The sequence below is a fragment of the Crassostrea angulata genome, chromosome 5, assembly GCF_025612915.1.
Source record: "Crassostrea angulata isolate pt1a10 chromosome 5, ASM2561291v2, whole genome shotgun sequence".
Classification (NCBI taxonomy): Eukaryota; Metazoa; Mollusca; class Bivalvia; order Ostreida; family Ostreidae; genus Magallana; species Magallana angulata.
In genome coordinates, this window is record NC_069115.1 from 36525309 (window position 1) to 36542463 (window position 17155).

The following is a 17155-nucleotide window of genomic DNA, read 5'->3' on the forward strand; positions in this document are numbered from 1 at the left end:
TCATTAATTCTCAATTATAGTTTTTTGTTTGTTTGTTTTTTTTTTCACAATATTGCTTTATTAAAGGTTTTTTTCTTTTAATTGTTTGATGTCATATGCTTTATATACCTGTATACTCAAATAAAAACATATATAATCCAGCCTTGTATCTTTATATCTAATAAGATTATGTAGAGTCACTGATCTATGTGGGTATGAAAATGAATGCTGTTCAGATGGAACATTTGCAAGATATCCATTAATTTATACAGTCCCTGAAACGTTCCTCTTTCCCACTTGAACAGTGAGTGAATGCTGAATGGAATTTGGTTGAGCTCTGAACGATGAACGCAGAGCAAACGGAGCGTAAATGCGATTGCAAAGGGAACGGTGATCACAAGATTTATTTATCTATTGGGAGCATCTTGGAAGTTATCCTTGCATTGTGTTTCGTCGGTAATCAGGGAAAAATAACAAATAAACTAAATATATGTATTGTTTAATATCAGTCAAAATATAATATTATCTGACTGAACAATAAGTGAAAGCTGAACGAACGATGAGCAGAAAGTGAACATACGGTGAGTGCGAATGGACTGAAGCAGAGAGCGCATTTCAGGAACTGTATGCAATGCTAAACAAAACCCTTCATATCTACTTTGAATATAAGGATATTCTGCCCCTGACAAGACAATTTCTGCAGACTCTGAGATGATTTAAGCAAAGGATGTCTCTGGCTTGTTCTAAAACTAAAATCACAGGAGGAAATGTTTTACAACAGGTGATGAGGTCTTACCTGTATGTCACAGTAAATACATGGTGTAAGGGAGATAACTCGAATTAAATACCTCCGACTCAAATCATCCACTTCCAAACCATCTTCGCTAGCCAAGGGTTTTCGGTCCACTTTGCTCCCCATAAACCCTTGGCGGATTTCATTACGAAAACTCGGTGACAAGCTCCGTTTTATGATTGGCTGCAGCTGCGAGCAGCTGATCCAATCGCAGTGCTTGTAAATATAAACTTTTAAAGAAAACAAATGTGTGATTTTTGGTAAAACTTTCGGTGCTCTTCACAAGTTGAGACACAAGTGCCTACCCAACGATGGTCTAACCAGATCGCTTTAAAAACTTCTATATTTTACTGGGATTGAACATAATTCTACAAACTTAATTATCAAGGCTCGCGTGACAGCATGGGAAGTAAACATGGCGAACGTAGAAGTTGCATATCCCGTTAGTATATACGTTCCTGCTTATGGTTACTGCTTTTAAGGGTTCATATGGACTGTGTTTTATTTAATTTCTTTGGTCTGCAAAATTCGCGACAACGATACCTTGTTTTATGGCATGAAAGCTTTCATATAAATCGGTTACTTTTTCACTCCCGGTACAAGTCCAGGTTACGAAACACTATGAATAAAACATCCCGTGCTTTTCCTAGGTTATAACTAAATTGGTATTTAATAACATCGTTAATTATGTTCCGATATTCGGTAGTCAACAGTTTTTTAAGCTGTATGAATGCCACGATGTGTATATAACCCGTTGTTTTATTCGATTAAAATGTAAATATACAAGGGGCGCAACTCAAGTTGCTCGCTAGATAGCGCCACACCATCACCGAGTTTTCGTAATGAAATCCGCCAAGGGTTTATGGGGAGCAAAGTGGACCGAAAACCCTTGGCTAGCGAAGATGCTTCCAAACGCAATTAATGTTTTTACTATCACAGTGTTTAGAGATCATGCTTATTGTGTTTTATGCTATAATAATGGCTGTTTAATTAAAGATACCAAAATTCCTACCATTTACTTCAATTTGATATGAAGAAAGCATAAACTTTTCTTCATTTTGGGAGTTATTTCATACTGTACACAAGACTGAAGTCGCGATTAAACCAGAAATGTTCAAGTACAATTCTGGATTCAAAGTTTTGGTCTGAGGCTAATGAAATTTCAATTGTACCTTTTACTTCAAATGATTATTAACTTTCAAGTGTTAAACATGCTGTAGCAAGACATTTGGTCATTTTGTACAGACACACTTGCTTTTGATAATTTGCACACTGATGCAGTAATGCACACTGATGCAGTTAATAAGAGGATCTGAAGCATCGTTCTCTGACTAAAAATGTTGTTGTAAATACAAAGGTATATCTCATGTATAAAGACCAACATGACATTTAAAAAATAATTTATTATATATCAGTATGTTTACAACAGATGTTTTAAGCATTATCATGCTTTGCAGGTCTGTGATTTTCAGGTACATGTGTGCTGAACATCGATTAAACAATACTTCTTACTATCAACATTTTCTCCTCTTGTATGTATCAACCAACAAAATTCAAAGTTCTATGACATAATGAACAATGCATATAGAGAGGATTTTTTGTAAATACATGAGAACACTGGGAGATTGAATTTATACTCCCAAGCAGAAAACTTGAATCAAACAATCATGCCATGATTAAAAAGTTAATGAGAAAGAAGCTGCACACACACATGTATACAAATGTACATCAGTAATTGCTTGCTAATCTCATTACATAGAGATTCTTTCTAAAAAGAGGTACTAACTGTAGAATCGCCATGATCATACATGTTCATGTATACAGCCCAAACATATCATAACTACATTTGTACATTGTACAATGATGTCAAACATACATGTCATTTATGGTATATAAATAACAAACAGTTAAACAGGCCATTTCATCGGTAAAATCATGTTAAGCAATGGTAAACTTTTTTCAATCACATTTCCTTTGTTTGGAGAAATTGTCTGAAACTATATAAGGTAGATTTCGAGATTTTATTCTGTAGGTTTCCTTATGTTAAAAAAAAACTCCTTGAAGCCGAACTTTGGATTGGTGATTTCCATGCACATTTCTTCCTTGGCTATTGATCTAACTGATGAGACGCTATCACTGGATTGAACAGAAGATCACTTAATAATGTCCAGTTATTCTCCAGATACCTATTTCAAAACATAAACATAAAACAATTTAGTTATTTCATTTGGTACATGTATGGTATTAGCATCTCTAAGTGTCAGCAGATGGACATCAGTTCTTTCATTATAGCACATATCAAATAAACCACTTCATTAATTAAACAAGCAATAGAAATCTAACATTTGATACTTAGGTATACCTAAACAAAAAACGTTTTTATCAGCAATATGAGCTATATTTTCAGGATTCTGGTTTTGTTTTGTAAAGACTTTTTATGATGACTATTCTCTGTGCTATTTAGTAACGCCTTTGTCACATAACTAGCAGTAGACTAAGGCTAAAAAAGTGTTGACTTTCATCAATAGAAAGATAACCACACAATAAAACACTTGATAAGAAACAAACTTTGAATAAATAATGTGTAATTTTGCTTCTAAATTGTGTTTCAAACAAAAAAATATGTGGCATGGATCATCTTCGCTAGCCAAGGGTTTTCGGTCCACTTTGCTCCCCATAAACCCTTGGCGGATTTCATTACGAAAACTCGGTGATGGTGTGGCGCTATCTAGCGAGCAACTTGAGTTGCGCCCCTTGTATATTTACATTTTAATCGAATAAAACAACGGGTTATATACACATCGTGGCATTCATACAGCTTAAAAAACTGTTGACTACCGAATATCGGAACATAATTAACGATGTTATTAAATACCAATTTAGTTATAACCTAGGAAAAGCACGGGATGTTTTATTCATAGTGTTTCGTAACCTGGACTTGTACCGGGAGTGAAAAAGTAACCGATTTATATGAAAGCTTTCATGCCATAAAACAAGGTATCGTTGTCGCGAATTTTGCAGACCAAAGAAATTAAATAAAACACAGTCCATATGAACCCTTAAAAGCAGTAACCATAAGCAGGAACGTATATACTAACGGGATATGCAACTTCTACGTTCGCCATGTTTACTTCCCATGCTGTCACGCGAGCCTTGATAATTAAGTTTGTAGAATTATGTTCAATCCCAGTAAAATATAGAAGTTTTTAAAGCGATCTGGTTAGACCATCGTTGGGTAGGCACTTGTGTCTCAACTTGTGAAGAGCACCGAAAGTTTTACCAAAAATCACACATTTGTTTTCTTTAAAAGTTTATATTTACAAGCACTGCGATTGGATCAGCTGCTCGCAGCTGCAGCCAATCATAAAACGGAGCTTGTCACCGAGTTTTCGTAATGAAATCCGCCAAGGGTTTATGGGGAGCAAAGTGGACCGAAAACCCTTGGCTAGCGAAGATGGGCATGGATATGATACTGCATTTTAAACTTAAACTTGTACCCTATATAGCTTGAAATTGTCTTGAAAATTGAAAGCTAGGATAAAACTTACAATATTTCTCAACAAAACCTCACAATATTTGCCACCATCCCCCCCCCCCCCCTTTCCCACCAAATATATATATTTATTCTGACACCTAAATTCTTCTTGCAATCTATCACTGGCTTTGCAGACAAAATTAACTAAAATGAATGAAATTTGCAAAAAAAATAAGACCAAAAACCAAACTCCAGAAAAAGTAAAAGCATGCATTAAAAAACCTTAGTAGAAGAGCATTTATCAATTCGAGAACACAGAGCTGCAGTTAATGTGTAACGTTATGATTATTTATGTTATGTGGAACAGAAATGTCATATTTGAACCTAGAAAAGAAAATGTCATCTGTCAACTGTTTAATTTTACATTTATCTTAAAAATGAAGCAAAACTTCTACTATATGTAAACCTATGTACATTATGTCCAATGCCAATAAAAACTACAAACTTATTTTATCAAAACCAAAATTGAAATTACCTCTAGAGAAATATAACCACAAAAAAATCACTTTAGATTTTTGTCTCGGTATCAAAATGAAATATAAATTCGTACATGTAGCGGAAAAGTACGGAAGCCCATATAGGAAGTATCAAAAAATATTTTTGAATTTGATATAACGAATTCTTGAATTTGTTAAAACGAATTGTTGAATCCGTTATAACGAATTAAATTTGTTATAACAAATTTTAGGAATTCGTTATAACGAATTTAATCTGTTATAACAAATTCGCTGAATTCGTTATTTCAAATTTTAAAATCTGTTTTAACAAATTAAATTTGAAATAACGAATTCTTGAATTCGTTATTTCAAAGTTTTAATTCGTAATTTCGTTTTTCTAAAATCGGTTATAACATATTTTCATCAATTTGTGGTAACAAATTTCATGTTTTGGGGAACAAATTAAACGGGGCGGACTTCATTTGTCCCATATCGGCGTACGACGAAATGTGCCGATCAATTGATCGGCGTTAAAATGGCGAAGTGGTAAATGAAGTGAACTGGCGTAAAAACAAAAGTGGAGGGACATATTGTCACAGCTGTTGCTGTAACCATGGTAACAGATGTAACAAATCCAGACACCTTACTTTATCGGCTTTGCTAGAATTCCTACATTGATAGAAACACAATATTCAAGAACTGCTATATATTTTCACAATAAATACCATGCAGGATATACAGATTTGTTTCGACGGGTTTCTGCGCAAAATTTCCAAAAATTGTTTAGTTAACGCTTTAAAATGAGTATGTTGTATTATTAAAGGGTACCTGCAGCCCAGCCAATGTTGAACTTATGTTATAGAATTTATTTACCAGAATTAAATGCAAAAACTGTGGAGTTACGCCTCTTCAAAGTGCCTATTTTTATCTGCTTTTAGAAATCTAATCAAGAGAAAATGAAATTAGGCGATAACGAGGCTTCAGTGACGTCACGAGGTCAGCACGAGGGAAATTTCCTTATAAAGCTATGCAAAATAAATTCGATTTTACAGCAAAAATGATTGATAAGAGATCTGATGGTTTGACGTAGATAGTTATTTAAAGTATCGTAGATTAAGAAAGTTGAATCGGTAATTATTTTGTTACAGTCAGATTTCTTTTTAAACGATTTTAAAATTTGCTATTCTAATCGCCTTTTACCGATGAATACGATATCTTTAAACGCTTGCATGGACAGATTTATGTTCATTATTCATATTTAGTTTGGTCGGTGCGTGTTCAAATCCAATAAAGCTTAAAGGGCTTTATAATAGATTTGATATGCACGCTCCGACCAAAATATAACATTCAAAGAATTACGTCTTTTTGCTTATATTAATATTATTTTCTATTTCTATACTTCAAAACAACATTTTAAAACCAGGTGGTTTTTTTTCATGCAGAGCACATGTTATGTATTATTGCAGCAAATACTGTTTCTCGGTTGTGCTGTAGGACACGCCCATTTTGTGTCGCTCATATTTTATGAAATTATTGTGCTATAGTTATCAAAATTGATTTGTAATGTTATCACAGTAAAGGACACTTAAAAAATATAAATATGATATTTTATATGACAAAGCCAGGTATTTTAACCAGGATGTGCGCATCCGACTTTCCATCGGGATTGGTAAACGCTTGGGGGGAAATCCCATAGCTTCTTGGAGGAACTTCGAACTGATGATAGGTGCCCCCCAAAAGAAACCCCCCCAAAAAACAAACAAAAACAAAAAAACCTGATTTTTATATCATTAAAAGTAAAAGGTTTGGTTTACACTAAAAATAAGTGAATTAAATATTTGCGAGGACAATAAAGGCAATGTTACAGGAAAACAATAGACACATAGCTTGGACATACGGGTTGGAGGGTGGGGGTGGCAGGGAGGGGCCTGTCCCCATGCAGTTGCCCCATCCCCCTTTCATAGCATTTTCCAAAGCAATTTCGGAGCATGTTAAAAATTGAAAGTGACTGGGAGGAAATAAACAGTGAAATTAATGTTTGAGGTAAACATAGCATTTCTATAGCTACCCCCATGTTGTTCGATTTTCGAATTTTTGAAAAAACATTTCTGTTTGCAAGTCAAGAATTGTTGGCGATTCTCCCACCCCACCGCCTCTTTTCCCTTTTTTACGATGCCACCTGCCTGAACAAAATATCACGGTTTCCTTCCATATACCAGTAAGACAGAATTGGGTTTATATATAAACCAATATTACTGTATCTCATACAAACACCTACGCTTAGATTCAATATGAAAAAAATCCAAGGTTAGGAGGAGAGGGATAATTTATTTTGTTTTTCTTTTCTTTTCAGGGGTTATTGGGGAGGGGTAAGTGTGGTCAAAACACCGACCCCATGTAGTTCTATCCATAACCCCTCACCAAAGTCGTTTGTGTGTCCATCACCAGTGTCTGTATACCCAACACAAGGGTCAGAATACGTACTACCAGAGTCGGTGTACGTATCACCCGGTTCTCTATACACATAACTAGATTCCGTATACCCATCATCAGGACACCAGGGTCTCAATACCTATCCCGAGGGTCAATGTGTCTTTGTGCTCAACACCAGGGTCTGTTTACACATAGCCAGAAATCAACGTAACCATCACCTGGGTCTCAATACCTATCACCAGGGTAAGTGTACGTTTCACCAGGGTCTATATAAATGCCTTAAACCAGGGTCTGTATACTAGTATTTATCATTAGAGTCAGAGTGCACATCACTAGCGTCTGTATACCCATATCCAGAATCAGTATACCAATAACCAGGGTCAGTTTACCCATAACCAAGGTTAGTGTACCCAGTTACAAGAGTCTGTGTATGTATACGCGTAACCAGAGTGAGTATACCCATCACCTGGGTCTCAATACTTATAACAATGTTTTGAGAACCTGGCAATGGGCACCCAGACCCTGGTGATATGTATACTGACCTTGGTGATATGCATTAAGACCCTGGTGATGGGTCTACTGACTTGGTGATGGGCACACAGACCCTGGTGATACGTTCACTGACCCTGGTAATAGATATAGACATCCTGATAATCGTAATACTGATCCAGGTTATGGGTTTACAAACCCTGGTGATACGAATATTGACCCTGATGATATGTACACTGACCCTGATGATACGTACACTGACCCAGGTTATTTGTATGTAGACCCAGGTGATGGGCACATTCTAAAAAAAATAAATTTCTGCCTGTTGTATATCATTTCTAAAGGCTAAGTAGTGGTACTAGTTATTCTACTTTCACTTTGCGGTTGTAATGCACTACATTTTGTAGCGGAGTGCACAGATTTGGTAGTTGTGAATAAGCAGGTGATGTGGGGTCCTAGTTGAGCGTACGTTTTATCCTCCTGCCACACAGACACTGGTGATACGTACACTGACCCTGGTAATAGATGCAGACATCCTGATAATCGTAATATTGAGCAAGGTTATGGGTATACAAACCCTGGTGATACGAACACTGACCCTGGTAATATGTAGACTATGCTATTAAAACATTTAAAAATCCTGATCCGTGGGGGTAGGGGGTTTGTTGAACCTTAAACTTCAATTTTACAGTTTATTTCCTTCCTTTCATTTCAGTTTTTACCTGGTCCCAAAAACACTGGGGGGGGGGGGGCAACTCTTTGTTAATTCACCTTTTATATGTAAATTTAAGAAAAATGTTGGCTGCGAGAAAACGTGTGCTGATGGGGGTAGTCTCGTACCCTGCCCCTGCTCCACTCCACCCCCCTCCCTCACTCCAATGCTAAGTGCCTGTTGATTTCCTGTAACATTGCTCTTTTTTGTTCTCTCAAATACTAATATTTATTCAACATTTTGTACACAACATTCCTATCACTTTAAATGAACATTTATAATATAAAAATCGATTTTTCCTATACTTTTTTAAATTGCGCAAATATCAGTTCGAAGTTCCTCCAGTTTTCGAATTTTCTCCCAAAAGTTTACCGAAAAGTTGGTACACGCATACGCACATCCTGGCTATTATGCCTGGCTACGTCATATAAAATATTATATTTATATTTTTAAATATCCTTTACTTAGATAACCCTGCCCAATAATTTCATTAAAAAATGGGCGTGTCCTACAGCATAACCGAGAAACAGTATTGGCTAATACATAACATATGCATAAAAAACAGTGGTTTTAGAATGCTGTTTTAGAGTATAGAAATTGGAAATAATATAAATATAAGTATAAAAGTAATAAGGAATCATTCTTTGAATATTATGAGTTGATAATTTCGGTCAGAGCGTGGTCAAATCTATCATAAAGCCCTTCGAGCTTTATTTGATTTGTACACGTCCCGGCCAAAATCACTTGAGACTAGTAATACTCAAAGACTAATTTCCTATTCTTAAATTAATTCTATTCCAAACCGGTATTTTTTTTTAAGTATGGCGTAATCTCACGGTTTGAAGATGAAATGAGATGAAATATGCAGATATATGTTATCAAATCAGCATGCTCATTGATTGATAGCATTAATTAAACAAATTTTGGGAATTTTGCCCAGAAACCCGTCGAAATAATTCTGTATATCCTGCATGGTATTTTTGTGAAAATATATAGCAGTTCTTAAATATTTTGTTTCTATCAATGTAGGAATTCTAGCAAAGCCGATAAATTAAGGTGTCTTTTGGATTTGTTACATCTGTTACCATGGTTACAGCAACAGCTGTGACAATATGTCCCTCCACTTTTGTTTTTACGCCAGTTCACTTCATTTACCATTTCGCCGTTTAACGCCAATCAATTGATCGGCACATATCGTCGTACGCCGATATGGGACAAATGAAGTCCGCCCCGTTTAATTTGTTCCCCAAAACAAGATATTTGTTACCATAAATTGGATGAAAATATGTTATAACCGATTTTAGAAAACCGAAATTACGAATTAAAACTTTGTAATAACGAATTCAAGAATTCGTTATTTCAAATTTAATTTGTTAAAACAGATTTTAAAATTTGAAACAACGAATTCAGCGAATTTGTTATAACAGATTAAATTCGTTATAACAAATTCGCTGAATTCGTTATAACAAATTTTATTCGTTATAACGGATTCAACAATTCGTTATAACGATTTAAATTCATTTTAACAAATTCAAGAATTCGTTATATCAAATTCAAAAATATTCTTTGATAGGTCCTAAATGGGCTTCCGTAGAAAAGTGAAACCGAGTACAAAGTAAATTAAAAAATAATCATCTTTGAGTCTGGTTTACCAAGATAGTTATATTACATGTATTGCAATATTTCAAGTTTTATTTATCATTATGAAAAACAAATTGAAACAGACAAATTTGAAAAGAACTTTTTAGGCTCTAACATGTGGGCTATCTGGGAATAAAAGTGACGATATAATTAAATGATACATGTACATGTATATGATTGAATGTTAATGAATTAATGTGCTGTCAGTATGTAAAGAAGATGTATTATAATATCACACAGAATTCTGTAATATGTGCTTTGTTATCACATGACTAACAACTACAAAAATTTTCTGATTATACATTGAAACTACTTGTCATAGTGCCTGCACAAAAATGATTTAAATCTTCCCCGGATCTTTGTTGCAGAGATAAATTAATGAATATGGAATATTAAAGATATAAATAAGATGTTAAAGATTTCATCACGATATGTACTTGTTCGGTATGTCATCAATTCTTCTGATAAGCCCTTCTAGTTTTACAGGATTTCATAAAAGGACCGACCAAGTTCATATCCTGGTGAACTTTTTATCATTACTGTTCAACACTCATAATCACGATTGAGAAAGGCAAATCTTTCGAATCATTAACACTATATAACCATGTTTTTATGATTTAAGTTTGTTTACAGTATTAATGCAGTAATCATTGAAATGTCATTAAAAAGTTTGTAGAGAAATGAACGCTTTTGCTATTCTATAGGTTCATATAACAAAACATAAAATTTTTGCAAATATAAATATATAGAATATTAAAGTCTGTTGGTAAAATGAAGAAAATCACAGATAAATGAGGGGCTACAAGGGTTGTTTTTTTTCTGCATACACTATACAAAAATAATAGCAACTATAAAGAAACACCACAGCAGCCAATAGTATTGTGAATGATTTGTAAAAGAGCCCCAGTGTTATACGGAAGAATCTGACGATACACATACAGATGTGATAGATACCTTCATAAAGTTCTCTGTTTATTTCTGAAGTACAAAATATTTATCTAGATCAGTTTTAGAGAATTTCCATTATTTAAGGCATTATCATTGGGCAATGTAAACATTGTCTTATTTTTTTTGGTTAATACTCTTTATTTTTTTGGTCAATACTCTCCTAAAAGAGAGTCATATGATTAAAATCAAGATCTAGACATTTCAAGTTTCATCAATTTACTAAGCATTCAGTGTACTTACATCTTTCCCTCTTTTTAGTTTCACCTCCAGTCTGCAAATAAAGGCAAACTAATTTCAATAAAATGTGTACAATTTTAAATAAGCAAAATGTTTACCTATTCAACACCATGCAAATGTTTACAAAATTCATGGTGACAAAACTGCATTCATAAGACAATCAAATAATAAAGTTAATTGATTATCACTTCATTACTGATAAATTATTACCAATTTTATTTAAGACGTATAAACAGGAAGGAGATACATTTAACTCCTTTATAAAATCAAATCAAGGATTCTCAAAAATAAACTGTCCCTGTGAACTGTTAATACACAAATAATCTTTAAAAAAAAAAAGCACTTTACGTCGCCTTCAAAGAAGAAAAAAAATTAAAAACTCATATTTCAAGGACAAATGTTTTGTAGAGATTATAAATGATTGTACATGATTTTTCTTAGAGATTAAATATGGCTGTACGAAAAACTCTGAAGAGGAGGTACCTGTGTTTGTTTTTGCTTTTATTTTTCTTGTGTCGTATGACCCCGCCCCCCTTGTGGAGCTTCCCTGAGTGGTTGTGGCTGGACTCGTTGCTGTCCGACTGTCCGTTGGTGTGGGGGGTGTTGGCACTGTTTTGGTTGTTCTGGGAGTCGGGGCTTGAGGGGCAGTCCCTGTCTCCTGTGTAAATAAAACTCAATATTGATTCAGTCCTTTCTCTTTTTTCACTCTCTCTCTTCAATTTTTATTGGACACAAAATGTAGTACTGAAACATTTAAACATTTTATTTTATCCCCTGTTTCTTTCCAAATCCTTTCTTTAATATCCAATATTGATTCATTTCTTTATTTCAATCTATCGCTTTTCCTCCTTCCCTCTCTCTTTCTATCCCTTAATTCTCTGTTGAGCATAATATCCAATATTGACTCACCCCCCTCTCTCTCTCTCTCTCTCTCTCTCTCTCAAAAATGTAATTTACAATTTTAATAAAATACATACCATTAATTATAAAAAAAAGATTCAAATTTTATAATTGACTTTAACTAAATACCATATTTACTTACTGTTTTTGTCAAAAGTATCCACAATGCCACTGACCGCCTAAAATGATATATATTTTGTTCGCAATGCTAGACACAATTTGTTTACATACACAATGTTTTACAGTGCATGAATGAACATAAAAATCAATTTCAGTACATGTAATACATTGTATATCTGCTTAACATTAATTTAAGACGAAAATTCCAATGTCAAACTATTGCAAAATTCTATGCTTCACATGCTGTCCTTTAAACAATATAATAGCAAATGATAAAATCGAGTTTATTACAATAAATTCATTGATGGAAAAAAAGAGCAAGCGACTGTTGTCCATCCAAAAATCATAAAACTTAACAATTAACCACTACTACATCACATTTAGTTCTGTCTTTGTAAATTATTGACTTACTGCGGCCGATGTGACGGAGGATTTGGAGAAGAGACGGTCAGCCTCCTTGAACTTCCTGTTCCGTTTGTCTGCCTTACTGTTTGTGGTCCTGGAAAACAGGCTAATGGTTGGGTGGGGATTAATAGGTGGATGATGTGAGACATGAAACGAATGAAAACACATGATCAAAATGTCACAGAAAAACATTACTGATATTGAATTCGATGATATACAGTTGAACTTTGATATGCATCGAATATCATCAATATTGGCACTTAGTTGCTTGTTCAAACCACTGTTTTTTACATTACATGTACATTTTAACTTCCATATGTGTTAGATCCTCTGATATCTCGTATCATTTTCCACAATTCCATCAAGTTTAAGATAATGATGCTTTCCTGATGATTTAGAGATGTAATACATATGAACACATATTGATAAACATTATGATTTCAGTCTATGAAACATTCATAAAAGAGATGAGAATGAAAGATGAGAGTAAATTTGTCTTAATGCAAAGTTTCAATTAATAAAATAAGCTTTCATGTTGTCCTTCCATTCTTTTATTTCAACTGACTAATTAGCTTATAAATATTGACTAGAATTTTTCTTTATAAAACCTAAACAAGCCGTCATGATAGCTGTTCAATATCAATTAAAATTAAATTTTGTAGCTCACAGCCTTATTAAGACTTTCCATTAGTCTTTTGTATATTATCTAATATCATAAATTTAAAAAAAGATGAATGACAGTTATTGCTGTCTGTCTGATCTTACTTTGTGTTGGCTAGGTATCTATCCCATCCCCTAATGATGTTCCCATAGAGTTGGGTGTCCTCTAAATAGCTTCCTTCAAAAGCATAAATCTGTCTTTCCAGATTGGCAAGGGTGTCCTAAACAAACAAACAAAAAATTAGATATAAGCAGTGGTTATTCTATAATAACAAATTGGACCACATTCTGAATCTGTGAAAATATCTAATTACACCAAAAACATTCTCAGACAATTAACTAAAGATGTCTTCACTTTGATTGTCTTGGAATTTTTTTAAAACACCCTCAGAAGCCCCATAAAATGAAGTAATCTGGTTTGTGTATATGTTTCATTACACTGTGACTCTCAATATGCTTGAAAGAGATTTAAACATACAGTTCAACTTTGATATCAATCTCAAACACTGATATCTCGAATACAATGGATATGTCGAAGTGATTTGCAAGTCCCAACCACTTATTTTCTAAGTATTTTACCCTCGATATTTCGAATACTTGGATATCTCTTAAGTTTTTTTAAAAACAGTCCCGTCTAGTTCAGTTAACGTAGTTTGACAGTAGTTCATTTTGCGTGGTGACGTCAGGACGTGTGATGAATAGGAAATCTGGGGCAAGTAAAGTTATGACACCTGTAGTAAAATTTCTGATGATTTCTCGGTTCAAGTATTGAGTACTTCCACAGCATATTTTAGAAAATTAATCAGTCCAAAACCAGCACAATTTTCAGTGTGCTGTAAATTCCAACTTTTTGTATGTGTAGCTCTCCAGACTCCTGCATGTCAATAAAAAATTCTCTGCAGAGCTTCAGATCTGCTGCTATCATTCTGGATTCGGGATCAGTAAAAACAATATAGACCTAATGATATGAGCAGATGCGCATTGATCACTCTTAAAAGTTGTTGCATTTGATGTAAATTAATGCGGATCTATATCAAAAATTACCAAATCATTTTTTTTTTCATTTTTCATTTTTTGCACTTTAAATATAAATCCCATTTGGGCTATTATATCCCAAACAGGCTATTATATCCCATTTGGGCGATTGGTCAATGCCTGTTATACACAGGTGTTTCAACCAAATGGCGGGATATGTCCTACTTGACAATACAAATGTTTGACCAGTTCCGAATAGGGTACAGATTTGGAGGTGCTGTAAATGTTCCTGGGTGTTATTTTCAGATTTGATTTTTGGCCGATATACACCACATCCCTGCTGATATAAATGCAACATTGCTGCATTTAATTTTTTTTAAATAAAATTTTATTCTAACTAATAACGCCATTTTACCAGTTGCGAATAAGCCGATAGGTTCCGAATAACATAACTGTTTCTATACATATGGAATGTAGATAGAAAAGTTTCGGCCCTAAAACTATTGATTAAACCTGTTGAATAACAGGTTTATATGCAAACATCTCAGTTATTGGTATTTTCTTAACAAGACAGTTTGATTTGCACGAAAGTGACAGACAAAATCACCGTAACAATAATTTAGCCTGGTTTCTAACATCTTGTCGGAACACAGTCACAGCCCCTCCACTTATCATTATTGTGGTACAATATGATTTATTTAAGACAGAGAAAGACATTTAATGAAATCCAGAAGTATATGTTTTAATCAATCCCTTCAATAAATCTTAAAACAGAGGGAAACAAATTGGGTATTCGGAACTCGTAAAATGACGGCTCAAAAAATTCTGCTTCCACTTGCGTTTTTATTTTATTTTTTTCCTGTATGCTTTTGGGTATGTTAGAATACATTCTATTACTAAACCTACGTTTAATAAAAGAAATCTTGTTACAAGTGAAAATTAAAGGCACCGACAACGATTTTACGTGCATATTAGCGTTGCAATGACCTGGATTTATTACAAAGCGAAAGTAGGTCGACTAATCTAAGACCGATACCAAATACATATATGACCACAAAAAATGAAACTATAGCAGAATTAAAACAAGCATTAATACGTGTTTATATTAAAGGTATTGATTTTTTCCTCCATTTTTCATTTCATTTATTTTTTGCTATTTAACTTCTGAACTTATTCGGAACTGGTCAAAATTCGGAACTGGTCAAACGACTGTAGTATGTCGACTATGAATTGAGCAGATATATTCAAGATAAATATTGAGTTAAAATTAATAACTATCCTGCCTTTAAAAAAATTTATTCATACAAATAAAACTATGTCAGGCACGTCAATGAAAAATTCATTTCACCCGCCATTTTTCACTCCGTCGTCAGCGTCACACGAACATATTTCCTGACAGAAATGAATAAGATCGTTGACAAAAGCCAAAAGTCGGGTACTTAAGTTTTGAAAATACTTAAAACATTGATAAATACCGCTATTTCGGTTCTTCTTCGCACTAATTCATTGAGTTCTTCTCTTGTGTTTACCATCGATGACTTCTGGGTGCTCATTTTCTCTCAATATGAGAGAAGAGATTTGATTGGTTAAATCATTTGGACATACTGAAGACTGAACCCGACCATATTACCGGTGGTGGTGGGGGGGGGGGGGGGGGGGGGGTTAGGGGGGGGGGGGGGGGGGTTAGGGTTCCAGACACGCCAGTAAAATAAGTAAGTATATACTACAAAGTTTCCTAAATTACATTTCCATAGAAGTAATTATTGTTTACAAATGATGTCAGGAAAATTACAAATTTCACAAAAAGAAAAACTGTCAATAAAAAAAAATGGATCATAGGGGCAGAGACATTGTTATTTATGTCTCTGATAGGGGGAGGGAAGCCGGGGAGAATGTGTCGATTATCACTTCAATAAAGAAGAATGGAGAAAGATGAGCGAAGAATGGTTAATTAATTAGTAAGAAATGAAGATATTTCTTTGATAATTTTATCTTTTTCTCGATAATAAATCCTAGTTTTGATTAACTTAATTGTACCTAGGTCGACGGTCATACGTGTTTTAACGTCCACCACAACCATTTCTTAATATGCCGGGCTAAAACACATTTTACATGTACTTTTTGTGCATTCGAAACAGTAAAATTTAAGAATAACTTCCAGCTTAAAATAAATAAATGTCCAGCTTAAACTTATATATTTTGCCCCACACAAAGCATTTCGGAAGGATAAATGTGGTGGTTTTTTCCCGCCGTCTCCATGCTTCATCGCGTAGAAAGAAAAAAAAAGTAAGCAGTTTTTTTTTACGTATTTAAATTCAGGGGAAGGTTGATATTATTAAAAATTGTTATCCTATGCTACAACATTTGCTATGCTTGATCATGAATAGTAATGATAATTTTTTAATTGATACAGCTGACAACACGGTTAAATTAAGATACTTGTCTTATATTCTATAATTACACTAGTGATTGATACCAAGAAATCATAATTATATGACTATCATATATATAAGAGCGTCAGAAGTCCTCGGATACAATTTATGACTTAGTTTAAAACTTAATTGTTATATATGTTAAAAAAAAAAAATACTAGATTCTACCGGGGTCATCTCAAAATATCAAAATGCACCAAATTTTGCTACACATTTGGAGTATTACAAAGGTAGGTTGGTCAAATGGATTCATTAAAAAAAACTAGGATAGATAGACCTGCAGAGGATAACATTATTATGTGTGTAAGATTTCAGAGGCGTGCAATTTTTACCTTTTCTTTTCTTTATTTAATTTCTCATAACGCACTCCTACATAGCTTCATTTAATCCTAACGTGGCGTCGATCATACAATGTACATGTAATATCAATTTAGCACAATGACAACACTCATCGACCGA

General features: G+C 34.0%; 1 protein-coding gene across 3 annotated transcripts; it reads right to left on the reverse strand.

Moving 5' to 3' along the window:
* Positions 1-2155: 2155 nt before the first annotated feature.
* LOC128185961 (chromatin modification-related protein MEAF6-like) lies at positions 2156-15856 on the reverse strand. Of its 3 annotated transcripts, XM_052855680.1 has the most exons (8): positions 15740-15856; positions 13395-13510; positions 12636-12735; positions 12247-12283; positions 11688-11862; positions 11208-11238; positions 10974-10997; positions 2156-2958 (listed from the first exon to the last, which is right to left on the reverse strand). In XM_052855680.1, exons 1-7 carry the CDS (start codon positions 15815-15817, stop codon positions 10992-10994), a joined length of 543 nt encoding a protein of 180 aa, XP_052711640.1. In that variant the 5' UTR covers positions 15818-15856; the 3' UTR covers positions 2156-2958; positions 10974-10991. The 3 variants fall into 3 exon arrangements, with proteins under 3 accessions (XP_052711640.1, XP_052711641.1, XP_052711639.1); XM_052855681.1 differs by lacking the exon at positions 10974-10997 and having other exon boundaries at positions 12636-12723; XM_052855679.1 differs by lacking the exon at positions 10974-10997.
* Between the last annotated feature and the right edge of the window lie 1299 nt (positions 15857-17155).